At 40.2% G+C, this 18,613-nt stretch overlaps 1 protein-coding gene across 3 annotated transcripts; it reads right to left on the bottom strand.

Annotated features, from left to right (window-relative positions):
• Positions 1 to 86: 86 nt before the first annotated feature.
• On the bottom strand, positions 87 to 16,809 carry golga3 (golgin A3). Of its 3 annotated transcripts, none has more exons than XM_053325198.1 (24): positions 16,764 to 16,809; positions 15,404 to 15,688; positions 13,323 to 13,630; positions 12,010 to 12,122; positions 10,803 to 11,527; positions 10,553 to 10,661; positions 9,628 to 9,934; positions 9,283 to 9,485; positions 9,050 to 9,187; positions 8,628 to 8,789; positions 8,029 to 8,397; positions 7,587 to 7,664; positions 6,281 to 6,544; positions 6,044 to 6,138; positions 5,457 to 5,673; positions 4,824 to 4,967; positions 4,532 to 4,729; positions 4,233 to 4,349; positions 3,846 to 3,985; positions 3,353 to 3,485; positions 3,031 to 3,153; positions 2,679 to 2,843; positions 2,049 to 2,215; positions 87 to 1,944 (listed from the first exon to the last, which is right to left on the bottom strand). In XM_053325198.1, the coding sequence occupies exons 3-24, from the start codon at positions 13,582 to 13,584 to the stop codon at positions 1,752 to 1,754; spliced, it is 4,422 nt and encodes a 1,473-aa protein (XP_053181173.1). In that variant the 5' UTR covers positions 13,585 to 13,630; positions 15,404 to 15,688; positions 16,764 to 16,809; the 3' UTR covers positions 87 to 1,751. The 3 variants fall into 3 exon arrangements, with proteins under 3 accessions (XP_053181173.1, XP_053181171.1, XP_053181172.1); XM_053325196.1 differs by having other exon boundaries at positions 13,323 to 13,604; XM_053325197.1 differs by having other exon boundaries at positions 13,449 to 13,604.
• Between the last annotated feature and the right edge of the window lie 1,804 nt (positions 16,810 to 18,613).

The raw sequence follows: 18,613 nt of genomic DNA, 5'->3' as shown, positions 1-18,613 counted from the left end.
AGCACTTTGTGACAGTTTTTAAAGTCGCTATATAAATAAACGTTGTTATTATTATTATTATTACACTAAATGAGCACAAGCTGCAATGACCGGTGAATAGTGCAATTTTATGATAAATACAATCACATCTCCCAATGCAAATGTTTCAACATAGGAATGAATAAATTCCAATATGAAAAAAAAAGAAAAAGCAGATACAGCAAAGTTTATGCATATTTGTTCAGAACACAGCAGATCAATAGATTTGTTATTTATCGTCAATAAGCATTATCCTCAAAAGATTTATTGTCCCTTTGGAAATACAGAAGCATACAATGGTATTTAAAAAAAGTTGTTTTCTTTTAGTGTGAGAATGAGAACAATCCTAGCAGCTGTAGCACAGTTACATGCAGAAAGCTACTGTGCTATCTCATAATCCCAGATTTCACTTTTTTTTTAACCCAACTGTATCATTTATTATCTGCTTGTATTTTATGGTTTGCATTTGATATCTCCCATTTTACACTATTTAACAATTATGATGAATTCACAATCATACAAAAAAGGAAGAGTATTTATATATTAACCTCTGGAAACAATTAATTTATCCCCGTAACCATCAAACAGCCATAAAACAACTTTAACATCGGATTCAGGGGTAGTCATTTTTTGTAAATAATGTACCAAATGTAACAACAGAAAATAAACACATTTGATTGCACCTGAAGAAATAGTAACATTTCTGCATCATCCTACCTACAACTTGCTCTCTCAGTCAGTTAAGGTCTGATGATCTAGTGTGCAATGTCAGTTGATGCGACCCACATATTTTACAGTAAACTATCTTTCAGTATGGATTTGCACACTCATATACAACATATACATCTTGCACACGCCCCTCAGCAGAAATATGTTCATTCAAACCGACACAGTCCTTTTACAGTATATTAAAAGGTTGCTTAAGGCTTTTTTTTTCTTTTTGCGTACGAATTACTGCAGTCCATGCTAGACAAAACACGTCCATACATAACTGAGATTAATGTTTTTTTTCAGAGTTTAAGAACCCAAGGTGATATGGTTACAATAAATGTAAGAAACACTGCATTTTAACAAGAAGAAATACAAAAGTAACTGACATGTGTGCATGAATTGAAACGTCATGGAAAGGAGTGATGATGTTTCATCACCAACCGCTTACATGTAGCTATGTCAGTTAAATCATACGTGAGTGACTTCACTCGTACACAGGCACAAAGAAATGGAAGAATGGTTTGTAGCCAGTGTGGTAGCAGACTCAGATGTTTCTGTCACCTAAACACTTTTTTAAATTGTCAGCCATCATTAAGCAGTGTCAAAGCCACTGATTTAATATCATGAGCAGAATGATGACTAAATACAGTTTAGTAACTGCCAACCTCAATGGGGGAAATACAAGTTTACTAACTAGACCGTATTTTACCTATGGTAACAAAACATAATATGGAAGATCCTCGTGGAGAGGCTGTCAGATGAGATGTTGTAATTTCCTTAACTCTAAATAAATAAATGTTACAACAGCATAACAAAATATAAACAACCATCAAATAAGGAGGAAAGCATAAAGCTATGGTATATAAAGTATTACTCTGCGAAAGCACTTCTGTGCTGATGGGAGAACGCCAAATGTTGGCAGCAATTGTTAAGAAAAGAGAAAAGGGAATAAGGGGCTTTAAAAGTGCCTTTGTGGATAAAACTCCACTCTCCCTCTATTGGCCTGAGAAAAAGTTCTTCTGTTATGACTGCTGCTGTTCTGCTTCATTGTTATTTTCCGCCGCCATGTTGTTTAGCAGCGTTGATGATTTGGAGATGTTGTTTTGGAGCCCCTGTTGAGCCAGGTCCTCCTCTGTGTTTGTCCATGAGCTCATTGACTCATGCACTGTTACTGTGTGTTCCTCCATCTGCTTTTGGAGACTGTCCATCTCCTCTCTGACAAAAACAAACAAACAAACATTACAGCAGATAATTCAAGGTTTGCCATTTGGACGGCTGCTCAACACTACACAACATTTTAGAACAAGAGAGGATCTTACTTGAGCTGCCGTAGACAGTTGTGCAGGTTGTTGAGGGGCTCCTTGTTAACAGAAGTTGACGGTTTCAGCAACTCATCCAGTAAGGAGGCAGGCACTGGGCAGTCTGGGATCTTTACTGGCGTCACTGGGTTGGATGGGTTCCCCTCACTTTTCAGCTCCATACGTTGCTGTTCAAACAGCACCATCATTACAGGGATATATTTAGTCATTTATCTTGAGCTTACATTTTGTATTTGGCATTTAACTGTCATCACTGGCCTTTTTATCTGTCTACAGAGAGGGTACTGGCTTTGAAAGCATTACTCATAGAAATGAATGATACACCTAGCTGGGTAACAACACAGTAACCAGAAGTCACTGTTGCCAAATGCGAAGAATACTATTTTTAAGATATAATGTTGTGCAATTGCATCTGGTCATAGCTGATCTTTTCTGACAAAAAAGGAGCCCTAATATCAGATTGAATAACAAAATACCAACTGGTTTTGGCCAATAACCTGAATTTATGTATTTGAATTGGTATCAATAAAGAAAAAGTGGGATAAGTTGTGTAAGTAAGTAAAAGATCCTACTTCATATACTCCATATCTCAAAGAGTACAGGCACACAAGATGAATAAAGCTGTATTACCTTCCTTAGACGACTCTGTTTGAGGTCCTGTTTGAGTTGCTGGTTCTGCAGCAGGACCGTCTTCATGCTGTTCCTCAGCTCACCCACTTTGGCTTGCAGCATGAACTTGTCCTTTCTGGTGCCGCTCAGCTCCTCCTGCACTGACTCCAGCTCCACTTTGATGTTCTGAGGCAGAGAGAAAGATGTTATAGTTATGAACCCTTTTTAAAAAGCTGCAGGTACTGGTCATGCTCACTTCATCCTCCATCTCCCTACAATTATTTGGCATAATCTGTGCGTTCTTGCATACAACACCATTTTATTTCTTGTTGAGAGCTTTGCATCTGTATTTTACAATTAACCAATGACTTGCCTGTAGAGCTGTTTGTAGGTTGTCCAGCTCCCTATGGTGGCACTGCTCCATCATCTCCACCTGCTGCTTCTGAGCCTCAATCTCCCTCTGCCTCTGTTCCACCTCCCACTTCAGGTCCTCAACCTGAGCAAGCAGTCAGTGTTAGATTTTTGTCAGTAACCACACATGCTGGGTCAGATGGTAATACAATTGTGGAGTTTTATTAGTCGCTGTAAAACCCTTTGAAACAGCATTTAGACGAGTAGAGCCCAAAAATACCTCATTAAAAATAAAATGATTGATCAGTCAATATTTCAGTTTAATCGTAGCTGGAAGACCTTACCTCTTGGTTAGTGAGTGGCTGCTTTGACAGTTCCTCATCCAGTTGTTTCTGGAGGACCTGGAGCTGAAAGTGGGCCTCAGCCAGCTCCTCCTGGAACCTGGAAACCTCTTGACCATGCTTCTCATCTTGAGCCCTGTAAAGTATAATATATGAGTGATGTAGTAAAGATTCATTATTTTTCTTTTATTTATTCCACTTCCTTTTCCTCACTTCCCCTTTCCTTCTCACTGATTGGTTGGTTGGTTCTTATCCCTTTTCATTCACTGCCAGAATCCAGATTATTGAAATAAACCTCTTGAGAGTGAAGTCAAGTTTCATGGTCTTGTTTCCATGCATCCTGACTGATGCCCATCATGATAGTATAGCTCCTTTTGAAACTCCTATTTTACAAGTGTTAAATGATTGGTATGATGTGTAACCACAAGTGATGCAACACACAATATATAAACAATATATATATTAAAGTATTGATTCTTTAGGTAAATGCACATACTCAAGCTTGTGAGCTTCACTCTGCAGAGCTTTGACGAGTTCCTCTTTGGACTGCAGGTCTTTCTTGATCTCAGACAGCTCCAGCATGGCTGCCCTGTAGTGTCGTCTGTTGTGAGCTGCTTCAGCCTTTGCTGCTGCCACCTGAAGGACACATTGCATCATTACAACCCAAACAACCCCAGCAGGGCCAAATGCTCCACATCCAAGACTGATGACAAAAAAGACAAATGCCATTACATATATTAAGTATGCATGTAACAATTCAACTCTCTTACATATATTTAAATCACACACTTTTGAGGGAAAATGAAAATGTTGTGTTGTTTTAAGATTTGAACGTTAAAAGAAGGAGAATATACCATGCTGATGTTAGGCTGAGAACTCTTACCTGTTCTTTCAGGTCCTTTACTTTGGTTTTCTCTTTCTCCAAGGCAAGCTGTAGAGTTTGCACCACCTGCTTCATTTGCTGGTCCTCTTCCTCTTTACGCTTCAAAACAGCTTGAACCTGAAGAAAATGATCAATGAGAAAACATTCTGACTTTCTTACACTGTCTAATTTAAAGTGCATTAAAGTCCATTTCTATCTAAATTTGAATTTCTCTGCCACATTTAAAGGCTTTGGCTTACAAGTGACACAGCAAAAAAACAAAATGTAATAACTTTATAAGATGCTAATTAATTGTTCACCTGTAAGTTGAGCTGGACAAGATCTGCCTCTCTCTTAGCTAAGGCAGATTCCAAAATGTTGGTGTGCTCTCGCAGTGTATTGTGGGACTGTGCCAATCCATCCAGTTTCCCTTTTTCATGTTCTAGTTCAAGTGCTAGCTTCTTGTTAGCATCTTCTAACTTTCGGATTCGCTTCTTGAAGCATCGTGACTCTTGAAGCTGTGGAAAAAATATATACGTGAATAGAGTGAAAACAGAAGCCATAAAAAAAGGATAAACAATAATTTCCCATTAGAAATATAGTGTGTCGTACCTCATCCTCCAGCTCCATAACTTTCTCCTGGTACTCCTCTAACTCTGTTGTGGTGAGGGTGATCACTTCCTGCAGCTCCTTCTCTAGCATAGTTTTGCTGTTGGTGACGGCCTGCAGCTCAGCCTGCAGAGCCACTATCTTCTCCTGGATCACAATTAAAAACATGCTGTGTTTCACTATGTTTTACTCACTCAACAGGTACAGTTAACCAGAATTATTCACAATGAAAAAATTAATATGCTTGATTTAAAAATATTGTCACTGGAGTACAAGGTCAGACTGAAGGTCATGCTGTTGACGTTCTTAAAAAAAACGTTCTTAAACATTATTAAAAAATAATAATAAAATAACAGCATTCCTCATAACAAGGTACAGTCAACAGCCTAATAACCACATATAAGCACTCCTTTAATTCCTTTTTTTCAGTTTTATTTAAGAGCTCAAAGACTGAAAACTCTTGATTCAAGGCAACCTTTAGACCACTTTTATAATGGTAATGGTTTTACAATGCTTACTGCCTGAAACTCTTTATCAACCTTTATGTACATGTCACTATTTATAGACCTCATATTTCCCACCAGAGAAAATAAATCTCAGTCTTCAACCATGTGAACTTTTCAAGGCAGGGTATACCTGTAAGGCCTGGCTGTTTCCACCATCTGACACCTGGGCTTTGAGTTTGACCAGCTCTGCCTCTGTTGTCTCCTTTTCAGTCAGGGCCTCTTGGAGCCTCCTACTTAGGATGCCCACAGCATTCTCGTAAGCCTTGTGTTTGGCCTTCATCTCCTTCTGAGCGCTGGTCAAATCTGTCCCCAGTCGCTTCACACGCACCTTCTGTTCAGAGATGGCCCTGTTTCAAGCAAATAAGAACTTACTTTTAAATACGCCAAATAATTATATTGTTCTGTCAACAGACCATCTATCTATCTATCTATATATCTATATATATATGAACACAAGATGTATTTATGACTTGAATCTAACCTGGCAGATTTTTTTTTTTTTTTTTTTCCTTTTAAACCCTAAGTACAGAGGGAAGAGAACGTGACCACAAGTACCAACTCACATGCAGACAATCTACATGGGGATCAGGAATTGTTAAAGCTTTGCCCAGTATTTTCAATTATAAATAGCACTTGACAGAGCTATTCATCATGGTCCAAGTCATAAGTGTGGGCATCATTCAAGCTCTGCAAACCTCAGTGGAGCGTATGACTCACTTTTTGGCTTCGGACTCCATTTTCTCCACCTGTTTCCTCAGGCCCTCATTCTCCTCTGTCACTGCTGCGAGCTGGCTCTGATCAAACTGCAGAGACTAGGGAGGAAGAACACCAAATGCGCCACATTAAAAACAGGATTCAAACAAATATGGCTAACAGTTAACTTACACCTGCTTTACACTACATCCAAAACATTTACTTAACAAATATTGGAAAAATTTAAGTCCTTAGAATTACCTGGATCTGGTTTTCAAGCTGATCCCTTTCTGTCTGAATGGCTTGCAGATGGGCTTCCATGTTGCTCATCTGCTCCTGGACTCTCACTACCTCCTGCTGCAGCCGGGCCTGCTCCAGCTCTGCCTTCTGCTTCTCCCCCTGAACACCCAGCAGCTCCTGCTTCAGGTCCTTCACCTCCGTCAAAAGACGCTTCTTGGTGGACTTGAGCTCGCTAATCAGCTGGTCTTTGGAGCTGGCATCCCGGCGGTAGGCTTCCACCATCACCTGTGAAGTCATTTACAATGTTTCTTCTGGCTATAATCAAACAGTAATGAAGTGAGTATACAGTCTCCTTCATGTCTGTCTCAACTTAGACAGTAGGCAAAATTACATTTCACAGCATAATGATTGCAGGGGAGCATCCTACACTGCATCATCTACAGGCTTCAATGAGATATATTTCACTAAAGAAAAAAGCTAATAAACACAGAGTTACATAGGCTTCAGCTCCTCAAATAGCCTTGTTTGTTTCTAAAAAGGGAAATACATATTCTACCCGTATACTTTTCAAAACACAGCTTTTTTTGCCTTTAATAAGCTGCATTTGAGCCCAAACTGGAACACTATGTCTTTATTTGAAACCACACAGTGGAGAGGTGAAAGGAAATGAAGGGGGGAACAAATGGGCACAACATGCCGGAAAGGTCCTGGTCAGGTTCAGTTGTTTAAAATGTCACATAATGCAGAAAGCAGCCTGAATACAATTTGATCAACTAAGATGAATGTTAACGTCTAGAGTCTAAAGTGGGTCTGTGAAAACTGGATGGAAACAAAATACAGTGCACATTTTCTGTCATTCTGTCAATTAACTCCACATTCTTTATGACAGGCTGCCAATGCAAACTGAGCAGCATCCATCATTGCTCAATCCGCTGAGGCGTGTCACCCAGCACTTTGGGCATTCTTCAGATGACAGCCATCTGGCTCCACAATACATCCTCCCACGACAGCTTCAGCCTCAGCCAGCTGGGAGATTCTGACAAGTGTATTTTGTATGTGTATGCAAAGTCTACACTTCCCTGTAGCTTCTACTAACTTCACTAACACAGTCTGATTAATCTGATTTTCAGTTTTTACAACATCATGGAAATGTCTTGTAAAGTGACACACACTGCGTTTCTCCAGAGATATAGCTAATATTATCATTTCATCTTAACAACACTATTGTCTATTTGTGACAATTATTTAGACAGGAGAGTCATGCTTCACTTACAATCTAATTTCTTGCACAATTTATCTCATACACTGATGCAGCAAGAAGTGTTACCTTTTGTTGTTGGAACTGCTCCTTCAATTTCTGAGCTTGTTTCTTCAAGGAGCTATTTTCTTGTTGTAGAGTTTCAATCTGTTACAAAGCAAAAGGTCTTCATTATTCACTACTATTTCAACATAGTGATTAGATTAGATTAGATTAGTCCTTTATTCATCCTCGATGGGGAAATTTGGGTGTTACAGCATTACAACAGAGAGAAGACAAGTAGCTACACAGGACAAATACACAACAGTAAAGTCAATAAATAGACAAAATTAAAAAAAATACTGCCACTAATAAGAGGGCACCCTGAAAAGAAGGTCAGTATTGGTTAATCATAGCTGTGGCTATTTCTCCAGGCAATTCTATATTTTGTTTCTTTTGTGTTTTCATTTTCTTCTTTTGACTAATGAGTCATACACCACTATACAAATCACTCCTGCCATATGTCTCGTACCTGATTGGCTTTGACCTGGACTTCTTGTCTGAGCTGATCCAAGACATCTGAGGCCACCAAGACATCCTCTCCAAGCCGCTCGGCGCCCTCGTCCAGTTGGCTCTTGTCTGCCCGCGCTGCCTGCAGCGCTACCTCCAGAACGATCTTTTCATTCTGCAGGAACTGGATGTTGTCATCCTTGGCGCTGCTGTCTGTCTGCAGCTCGGCCAGCTGGGCCTCCAGCTCCAGGTAACGAGCCTCGAGCTGGTTGATGGACTGCTCTTTGGTGTGCAGGTTCTCCTGAGTGTTTGTCAGCTGGCACATCAGCTCCAGATGTTCTTTCTGGAGTGATTGCAGCTGCATGTCTTTCTGGGAAATGGTCAATTTCATCTAAAGGAAGATAGAATGTGGGCAGTTCAGAGCACAATGCAACAATAATTTTAGCACCTTACAAGAAAAACAAATGAGTCATGTATACATTTATCTAACTCATTCACTTATTTTTATTCCAATAATAACCACATTTTTACTTAAGTCATTTTTTGAAGATGAGCAAATGAGGTTATATAATCATCTCCAATAGAACAATTAACACACTATGTTACTTTTAGAATGACTACCTGCTCTAGTTCCCTTTCCAGGGCACTGGCTGTGTTGGCAATTTTTATTAAACGTTCTCGTTCCTCCTCAAACTCGTCCAGTTTGTGCTGCAGGTCATCTTCCACCATAGATTTGGCATCCTGGATCTGCTTGTAAGCAGCTTCCTGGGTCAGCATGTCAGCCTGCATTGAAGACAGTTTAAGGGTTAACAAATAGGTTGTTAAAAAATAAGTTTATTTAAAAATATAACAAAACAATGTTAACAAAATTAACAAAATATTACATGAATAGCATTCAAATGAATAGTGATCAAATTAGAGAGGTTTTATTTAAGGTCCCTGGATCAATAATGACCTTCAGGTACTGTTCCCTGAGTGGATGTATAGACATTACATTGAAAACTGACAATGGCAAATTCAGAAAGGGATGTCACTGAATATACCTCAATGCTCTGCAGCTGAACAGCAATCCGCTCCTTTTCTTTGATAGAGCGGTGTTGGGTCTCAGTGAGTTGGTGCGACAGTGTCACATTCTCCAGCTTCAGATGTTCCAGGGCGCCAATATGGGTCATCTGTCCAGCCTGTGAGAGACAAAAACAACAAAACTGTCATGTGAGCCAGCATCTCCTGACCGTTGTCTTGACAACCAAACTGGCTGCATAGGCATCAATCTTACCTGCATGTTGGCCATTTCGCTTTGCAGTCGTACTCTTGCCTCCTGTGCCAGGGCGAGCTGCTGCTGGTACCACTGTCTGACCTGCTGGAGTGAGTCTATTTCAGCCTGAGAGGTCTTCAGTCGGCTCTGGAGGGTGCTGCGCTCCAGCTGGACCTGTTGAAGCTGGCTCTGGAGGCCACCCATCTGCTGACGCAAGTCCTGAACTGCAACGTGTAAGATTAAAACATCTCATTTCGTGCAGTAATGGTTACCCTACCATCATCATGGATGGCTTGTTGACTCAAAGCACCTTTAGAGATGCTGACTATTTAATGGTACGCTCAGTTCTCGGTCTACATCTCTCACCCGTATTGTCCCTTGAAGTCACAGTGTTTTGCATCTCCTCCACCTTCCCCATCAGCCTGTTATACTGGTCTTCAGCCACCTTCAGGTCGTTGCTCAAAGAGGCCAGACTGGCGTTCTTGCTCTCCAGACTGCCCTGGAGCTCCACCATGGCCTTTTCTAACTGGCCGCAGTTCTGCCGCAGTGTTCCGATTTCTGTAGTGAGGGTGCTCTGCTTCACCTGGCTAGCCTGAGCCTCCACCTTCTTCGCCTCCAGCTGAGCATTCACTGTAGCAAGCTGGGCCTGAAGCTCGGTCTTCTCCTTGAGAGCCTGGAGAACAGGAAGGACTGGTCAGCATGTATGGCCAATCACTCAGTATTTCCAGTGTGACCTAAAATGGTTGGCCTTGCCATGTAATTTCATTTAATGTAATTTTATTTAATTCAATGTAATTTTATTTAATTCAATTCACTTAAGTGTACTTTAACGGCCATCAAGCAAAGTTTAATCATTGTGGAAATTGAGGCTGTGTCTTGTATAAGTAGATGAAAATGGTATATGATTATATTGCTGACTTTATTTGTAATTAGCTGAATGTATGCTCTATTCATGCAAACTATAGCTGGTCCTGCCAGTATACAAATGATAAAACCTCACTTATCCTTCTAGTAACAGTATTTCTACAATGTAGATGTATGTCCTCTAAGATATGCTCTTGGGTAAGCATACATCAGTCAATCAATCAATCATTAAATAAACTGCCAAGAAAAACCTTACATATTTTGTTTAAGATTCTGTCTTTCATTTCAGTCAATTTGAGGATGCAGTTTGTACCGGGTTTGTATTTGATTATATTTGTCCCTGTTATTTTGTCCACTACAGTGCAGAATGTGTATGTATGAAGCGCTTTATGCAGTAGGAGCAAAAAAAAAATCAATGTTATATAACCTGATTGGCCTCAGATGACAGGGACTCCAGCTGGCCCTCCAGTCTCATTTTCTCTTTCAGCACTTGCAGCATTTCATCATGGCCCATCACAGAACTCTCCAAAGACACACTGAAAAAATGCAAATAACATCAGTGTTCAAATGATTTGATTCATTAACAAATTTACACAAGTAATGAACTACTTTAAGTGAGTAATAAACAGAAACAGGTTAATTATTTTATTCTGTTCCTATCTGACATTGACAAATACCTGCTAGAGAAACTGTCCCTGCGGCTGCGAGGCTCAGCTGTGCCCTCTCTCTCCTGCTCTAGCTCCAGAAGGTGCTGCTCTTCGCTGGCTGCCTGCAGCACCTCTTGCAGGGAGGGGAACTGACCCATGGCCTCTGGAGCAATCTCCCTCCCCTCCACCGAGTAGGGTCCCTGCTGCCTTTCCACTGCGGCGGACAACATTCCGTATGTCCCCCTGGTAGACACGCTGCTGTAAGACGAGCTGTCACTGTCGTTGCCATCGTTCCCAGGCCTTGTTCCTGATTCGCTGCCATCAATTTCGGAGACATTGTCCCCGCCCTGGAGTGAAACCCCAGGCTGTCCTTCTGCCTCAGAAGTGCTGTACTCTGACATCACACTGACCTCGGAAAGAGTGGACACTGAGCTGATGGTAGACTGGAGGGAGCCCATGGTGTTGTCTGCTGTCCTTACTCCACCATCTCCTCCCCCACCTCCGCCGTCATTCTCAGGAGACTTATAATCAGCCAAGGAGTGGATCTTGCTTGGGCGGGGTGACCTGGACTTCCTCTCCTTGGAAGGGGGAATTCCCAAGCTGCCCAGTTTGGGACCACGAGGGACACTGGTCCTCAAGAAGGAATACTCCTTGGTCATGGCGACAGTGTTGGCCCTGGGCAGAGCCTCAGGGTGCAGCATTAACTCTGGATCCAGGGTGCTGAACGGCCTGTTTTTGGGGGTGCTGCGGTGAGACTGGAAACAGACAGAAAAGAAAAAAAACAAAGATGCTGTTATCCTGACAATATCTGACACAAGTAGAAGCCCAACTGGAGGAGAACAGGAGCCAAACTGTCACAAATGCTGGACAATCTGTCAAAATCTTAAAAGTTATATTATCCAAGAAAAGAGCAGGTTTAGCAGCAGACGTGAGCTGGGTGTACAAGCATAAACGAATGCTATAAAGTAATTACAACATCAAATAATTGTCTAATTGCAGACATTTCAAATAATCACCGACATTTATCAACTGATTTCCCAACTAGGGGCTTTCTTGTTCCTAATTTCTTCCACATGTGTTCATTACTTTATGATATATTGCTTTAACAGACAGATGGGGAATGCAACAGTGGCTGCGAAAACATGATAATACTGAAGGCAAACACTGTAGAAGGCTAACCTGCTTACATATAAATTCATGATGAAGTGTTGTCCTGAACCTGACTCAATTCACTCACCCTCTCCTTATGTCTTTGCACTCTGTACTGTTTGAGTTGCTCCTCCAGGCGCCGGCGAGCCTCCAGGCGAATCTTCTCCTCGTTCTCCATCTCCAGTGATGGCTTCTGGTTGGCTACAGAGAGAGTACATTAAGCCAAAAAGAGGAACGTTCCCCCACCATAAGAAATGTATTATAGTCCTGTAACAGGTGAGTCCAAGCAATGCTGAGCTTTAGGTTACATTGCTGATCAGACATAGCTGAGTGTAAAGGCTTATATGATTTTTATGGTATATGGTGGAGAGTGAAGCTACCTGGAATCCTGTCCTCTAGTAGTAAAATAAACAAATTATTCAAATTGGAGTTACTCATGTAAATCCACGGGCAGGAAACAAGCTTTTTTATACAAGCTACAGAAACCTATAAGTCACAAGCTGCACCTGCAACATTCTCCACTTTACTTGACAGCTACTGCAGTTTTTTAAAGCAGACGGCTATGTAACTACTGAACATGGTAGTATATCATTTTACATCTCTACACTCATCATTCAAATGACAAAACGTTTTCATGACCCACTGTGCCTGGTAGAGCAAACTGACGGGCCACATAAAAACTTTCAACTTTCAAATCACTTTACAAGTTTTTCTGGTTTTAGGTCAATGTGTAGGTTTGCACTACACTGTATTATTGTTTGGATCTGCATGGTCAGTTCACTTGAAAAGCTTCACTTCAGACATTGATGCAACAGCTATGCAGCTAGTATTGAAATATGTTGAATAAAGTCTTTCATAAACACATTAACATTGGATTAGTCATAAGCACATGAGATCAAGGACGCTTTACTATAAGATCCTTTGTGTGTCGCTATATGTGGAAGTCATAATGTAAAGCCAACCAAAATCACCACAGTTAGTGTCAGATTTCATGTGAAAAAGCTTGAAAATATAACATTTCATCATTACGAACAAGGCCACTCTGCCTCACATTAAAATACAACCAAAAAGATAACACAACAGAGGGATTAGTACCAAAAACACAGCCATTAGTCCAAACACGGTTCCAAAAACAGCACCCACACCAATATCTAATCAAGCAACAAACAAATGCCTACGGGAGTTACACAAAAAAAGGCAGACTCAAACAACTTGAAGAAATTCCCACTGAATTCATCTGTTTGGAGAACTCACAGACACGGGAGTTAACAAAAGGATGTATATATGATCCAAACAAAGCAAAACATCCCACAGCAAAATGAGGTTAAAATAATGCAGGGGAGGCAGGCGAGGAGGGGGGGGTGTAGAGGGGCCACTTGCTCAACACAAGTTTATGCTTACACAATTCAGTCTCCTGCATAGGCATACTGAGTCTGAGCGACTGCAATGCATCACCCTTGTGAACCGTGACCTCAGCACTAGCCCCCTCAGACTTCTCTAGCATCATGGGTGGATAAGCAGCCACACCTGGGGAGGGCTCTTGGGTCAGGGAGTTGATAGGGGTGCTGGTGCTCTGAGGAAGGGCTGTCAGAGGCAGGGGCCCATTCAGATGAGGGTCCCCCGCAGAACCCAAGCCCTCTGCCAGTCCGTCTCCGTTTGGCATCCCATCTGAGCTGACGGGACCTGAAAAAGAAAGGGTGAAGAAAAGCCTGGAGGAATGTGCCAATTGAGTCATGATCAGGTATTGTGAGCCAGACCGCGGAGAGAACGTGATTCTGTTGGAGAACTGGCTGGGCAACTTTGTCAAACTATCCCAATTCATCCTTTTAGCTGCACCTACTCCTTGTGTCTAGGAGCACCATTAGCAGGATTAACTTTCAAGACAAAGACATTAAAATACAAATGACAGAGTTTAAAGTTCTCAGGCACCACAGCAATAGTTTTAAATTCATATAATACTTCATTCAACACATTGTACACGTTTCCTCCTGGACAACTTTTCAGGCTCACAAATCTTTCCTCGCTTTAATCCCTGAAATTAGACAGTTTTGTAATATATAAGCCCACCTGCTGCCAGAAGAGAAACACCATTGATTTAACACATAAAAACACACTAGCAAAGAGGAGTACTACTCAACCTATGAAAACAGTTGCATGTATTTATTGTTTCTGTGGGGAGAGAAAAATAACCCCCTGTGATGTCACCGGTCCGGCTATCTGTGTCTATGCATCGATTTTGACCTTCATTTTTAAAATCTGTCTCTCATGTGCCCTCCTTCACTCCCTCCCCTCCCAACTTTATGAACTTATGCAACCAGAAATATTTCAGTCATCTCTTTCTCTTAAAGCTTAAGCGCTATGTCAAATAGAAGCATAGTTGTCAACTATTAAATTAATTTGGGTCATTTTTAAGACAAAAATATCCAAATTGTCTGATTCCAGCTACTTAAATGTAAACATTTCCTGGTTTCTTCAGTCTTCTCTAACAGTGCACTGAATATCTTTAGTTTGTGGATTGTTATGGAAAAAAACAAGATACATTTGCCTTTTGGGAGTGATGGACTTTTTTTTTTTTTTTTAAACTATTTTCTGACATTTTAAACACCAAGCAACTAATCAGTTAATCAAAAAAATAATCAACAGGTTAATCTATAATGAGAATAACTGTAGTTGCAGCTCTCCCCGTGATGATGACTAAGAATTCAGTTGAGCTATTTAACACATTAGTTCAAAGAGCTGTGTAGCATGGAGCAGGCGAAGGCCTCAGGCCTTGTAGTAGCCACAAAACAGGTCATGCATGGCAGGATACAAGTGTTAGATACAAGAGATAGTAGTAATATGCCTAAAGGGGGGAAAATAACTTTTCAGATAGGAGAGTGGAGTTAGAAACAGGCATATCACGGCATGATGAGACATTCTAATATAAATATATTTTTAAAATGATTTCCAGGCTATGTCTCTCTATGTCAAGTCACCGTTGTGAAATCCCACTGGGCAGTGAACTCACAACAGTCAGCATCTATTGTCATGTGTTCACAGGAAGGAAATTAATATTGATAACAAAGACACAGTGCTGAAATATAAGTAAAAGCAATACTTCCACCTGTGTTGTGTAATATTACCAAAGCAAGCAGATGTTTTCATTATTTAATGAAACATGTAATAAAATCTAAATATATGTTACAAACCTGTACCCAGACAACCAAACTGTTTCGGTCCTTTTCATTTTGATTAGGCTGACAAATATTCTTTTTTATCATCAGGACCAGGCTGCTCTACAGGGCTACAGGCATTGCATAATGTACCATTCATTGCATATATATTGCCTTTTTTCTTTCAGTATCACAGCACTACCACTTCATGGTTGCCACATTTTGGTTTGTTTTTCCACTGAAAAGGTAATAAGTGAGGGGGTAGTGTCACATGAAGATAAGATACCAGCACAAACCCTTAAATACAATCTAGAAAGCATCGGTACTCACCATTATGAAGACCCCCGTTAGTTTTTTGAGTGCTCTGAAGTCCTTGTTGCTTCACTTGTGTTTCACTTTCCACAATATGAACTTCAGCCTCTTTGGATTTTAAAGTGATGTGATCTTGATCAGTGTTAATCTCCATTTGAGCGTCTTCAGAATGATTCATGTCCATTTACTGTGAAAAACTGAGTAGACAGTGCTGCTGGTGGGCCCCTTCGGAAAGAAGTTCTCACAACACCATCTTCTTAGGAGGCCGGTGAGCTTGGAGCATGTCAATGTTCAGGAATGCTTCTGAAAACAAACCCAAATGAGAAAAGGTTGAGTTTAACAGCTGGCACTCGTGCAGACAATATGACACATGATGAAGATCCATAAACATTACAGAAGAAGCTGTAGCTCCTCACCAGTGATTCCTTATGGGCGGTAATACTGTTATGTAACAACACAGCATGCTTTAATTACACCATAAGCCAGAGTCAAGGGCTAACAAGCTGGCTTGGTAGTTAAGTAGATTGCCTAGTGTTAAATTTACATTTACAAGCCAGTTACTGTGACTTCCTTCATTTGTTTTAAAGGAACAAATCTGAAAGGACTAAAGTCACAGTTTCATATCCCCTCTTTATAGACTTAAGTGTAGATAGTTAAGATTGAATTAATTAGGAATTTGTAGAATGTGCCAATAACTCAAAGAGATAAGCCTCATCAACCAGCCAGCCAACAGTAGTATCAACTCAAGTATTTCAGCTGTCAGCTTTAGTTTAGACAGCGGGAAACATAACTGGTCCTGAATTGAATTTGTGGCACCACTGTCGAAAGATATGCAGCTGTCAGGGTGAATTAATGCGGCAGTGTTATTATTATTGAAAACACCATAATGCACAAGTATGTTTCAAATAAGTTAGTCACTGTATGCTATTCATTTAAGGCAATGACGATAACCCTGAACTCTGGCTGTCTGACATTAGCTTGGTTACTTTGCTAGCCGCTTTTCAGCAGGGTTTCATACCGTCTAGCTGCAGTCAACAGTTTAGACGTCATTAGAAATGAAGAGCGTCATTGACAAACATGAATACATACGCTGTTGTGATGTCCGCCGTGCTCATTTAACTCAAATGACTAATATAATGACAAAGATGACAGACGAGCTCACACAGGTTAAAACGTCGTGTTTACTGTACGACGGGACCTGTCAAGCTAACTTAGATTTGCTAACGCTAACTAGCTAGAATAACCAGCGCCTGTGTAGACGTGTGATTTTTAAATATTTTCAGATAACATTGTGTCGCTCAATTACGTTACAGACTCTACGTGTTAACTATAAAATGACAAATTGGGAAAATGTCACGAAGAGACAATAAAAGCTCACCTTTTTGCGAGCTTCGCCTTTTACTACGTGGCTGTTTGGATTCCGTCCCTTTATCTGTCCGACTAGAAACAGTGGGTGCAAACAATACATCTGTGTAGGAGGGGAACCAAATACAGCCTGACAGCAAGGCGACCGAGCGCCCACTGTATACACTCACTGTGTTCAGTACAATCATTCATTACTTTAATGATCTAAGATAATCTTATAACGAAGACATATGGCAATGATAAATGTGTTAGACGAACTATAATATAGAACGAGCACAGGGATCAAGGGCGTAGAAATGAGTTTAACATTGGGTGGGGGACACATAGGAAACCTGACAGATGCATTAATGGTTTGAACAGAAATATGTCATAAATTAACTACACTGCAAACCATTCACAAATATATTTTATTCTCCAAAAGATACATTTGTAAAGGTAAAGGAAAACACATTTTGAATGGAAGTAATGAACTGATAAATATCAAATATCAATTCTTTAATTGCAGGCCTAATCATCCAGTTTTGTAGATAAATAACATGGGAAGAATATTGATCAAAATTTGAATTCAAATTTTCTGAATACATTTTCTTTTCCTAGTTGTAGCCTATCTTATGCCTCAATGAACAGGCAAAGGTTAAGATGAAAGGCAAAAACAGCATCAAAAATGTTACATATAACATATAAACCAAATTGTTTTTACTCTCGAGTGTGATATCCTTCCACATTTCCACTAACTAACATTTCCACTAACTGGCTGATATGACTCTGTCCTCTGTCCCCTGCCTTCAGTGTCTCTCAGCTGTCTGTCCCTGCTCTGAACACCCTAAAAGGAAAACAGTCACAATGTCACACAATGCAATGAGACTGCAGTTACTACAAGCAAGCAATCCCATGTTTCCCCTTTTTTGTGAAATCTTGTAAAATATCTACTGTTATATGTTACTCTATCTGTGTTCTAATGCAGCTGAGTGCAGGAGGCATCAATGAATCTATCAACAGTAACTGTATGGTGTGTGTTTCTGTATTTTCACATTTACTCAGTTATGTGTATATTACTGTATATATTACATTTACTCAGTTATATTAACTGAATAGCATATCAAACAATTTGCTTTCAAAAACAAAAAAAAAAGGCTGCTTTTTCAAATAGCATCATATTTTTTAAAAAACAAAGAAAATCAGAATCAGAATGACCTATATCCATTATATTGTGCTAAAACCATGGGTAGCACATACTGTCAGGCAGGAAATATCCATCAGAATGACCTATTGTCTGACTGTATTCCCCATCCTTTTTAATCTGTTTTAATTCTATATCATACTGTAAAAGACAAGTAACAGCTCCACCTCTGACACGAGCAGCAACAATCCCAACTCAAAGTCCACTTACTAGCTTTTTTCAGAGCTTTTAACTTCGTCACACAGTCTTCATTAGATGATGGAGTTTGCTCAGTTGTCATGGAGATACAACTGTTGACATGCAAGCTCAGTAGATGTTAGCTGTGGAAAAGCTAAGGATCAAAGTTCATTCTTGAGCTTAGAGACAGTAACTTGGTGAGACAATCCCAACTCAAGATTCACTCATTAGATTTCAACTGTATCAATATTTAATACAGAACTATTTCCAATGTTAAGGTTCAACTTTAACGTGTGAATCCACTTATTTACATGGACTGATTTCTTACATACAGTGTGTCCTAACCCTCCTCTTGTCTTCCTGTTGACTGAGCCATTTTTGTCCTGCTGGGTCAAAACGTACCTGGTTTGGTTTGTATGTTTATACAACACAAGGTATAATTATCACCCAATATTGTGTTAGACCTTTTAAGCCAACTTCATTCCAACTTATTACCACAGATTTTA

The sequence above is a fragment of the Scomber japonicus genome, chromosome 9 (assembly GCF_027409825.1).
Source record: "Scomber japonicus isolate fScoJap1 chromosome 9, fScoJap1.pri, whole genome shotgun sequence".
Classification (NCBI taxonomy): Eukaryota; Metazoa; Chordata; class Actinopteri; order Scombriformes; family Scombridae; genus Scomber; species Scomber japonicus.
This window is presented reverse-complemented; position numbering and strand designations above follow the sequence as displayed.

Coding starts and splice junctions, on each gene's coding strand:
- golga3 (XM_053325196.1), bottom strand. CDS start 15,569: ATGGACATGAATCATTCTGAAGACGCTCAAATGGAGATTAACACTGAT. Junction 9,486..9,627: donor GACTTCAAGGGACAATACGG/GTGAGAGATGTA, acceptor TACACGTTGCAG/TTCAGGACTTGCGTCAGCAG. Junction 2,216..2,678: donor AACAGAGTCGTCTAAGGAAG/GTAATACAGCTT, acceptor CTGTTTGAACAG/CAACGTATGGAGCTGAAAAG.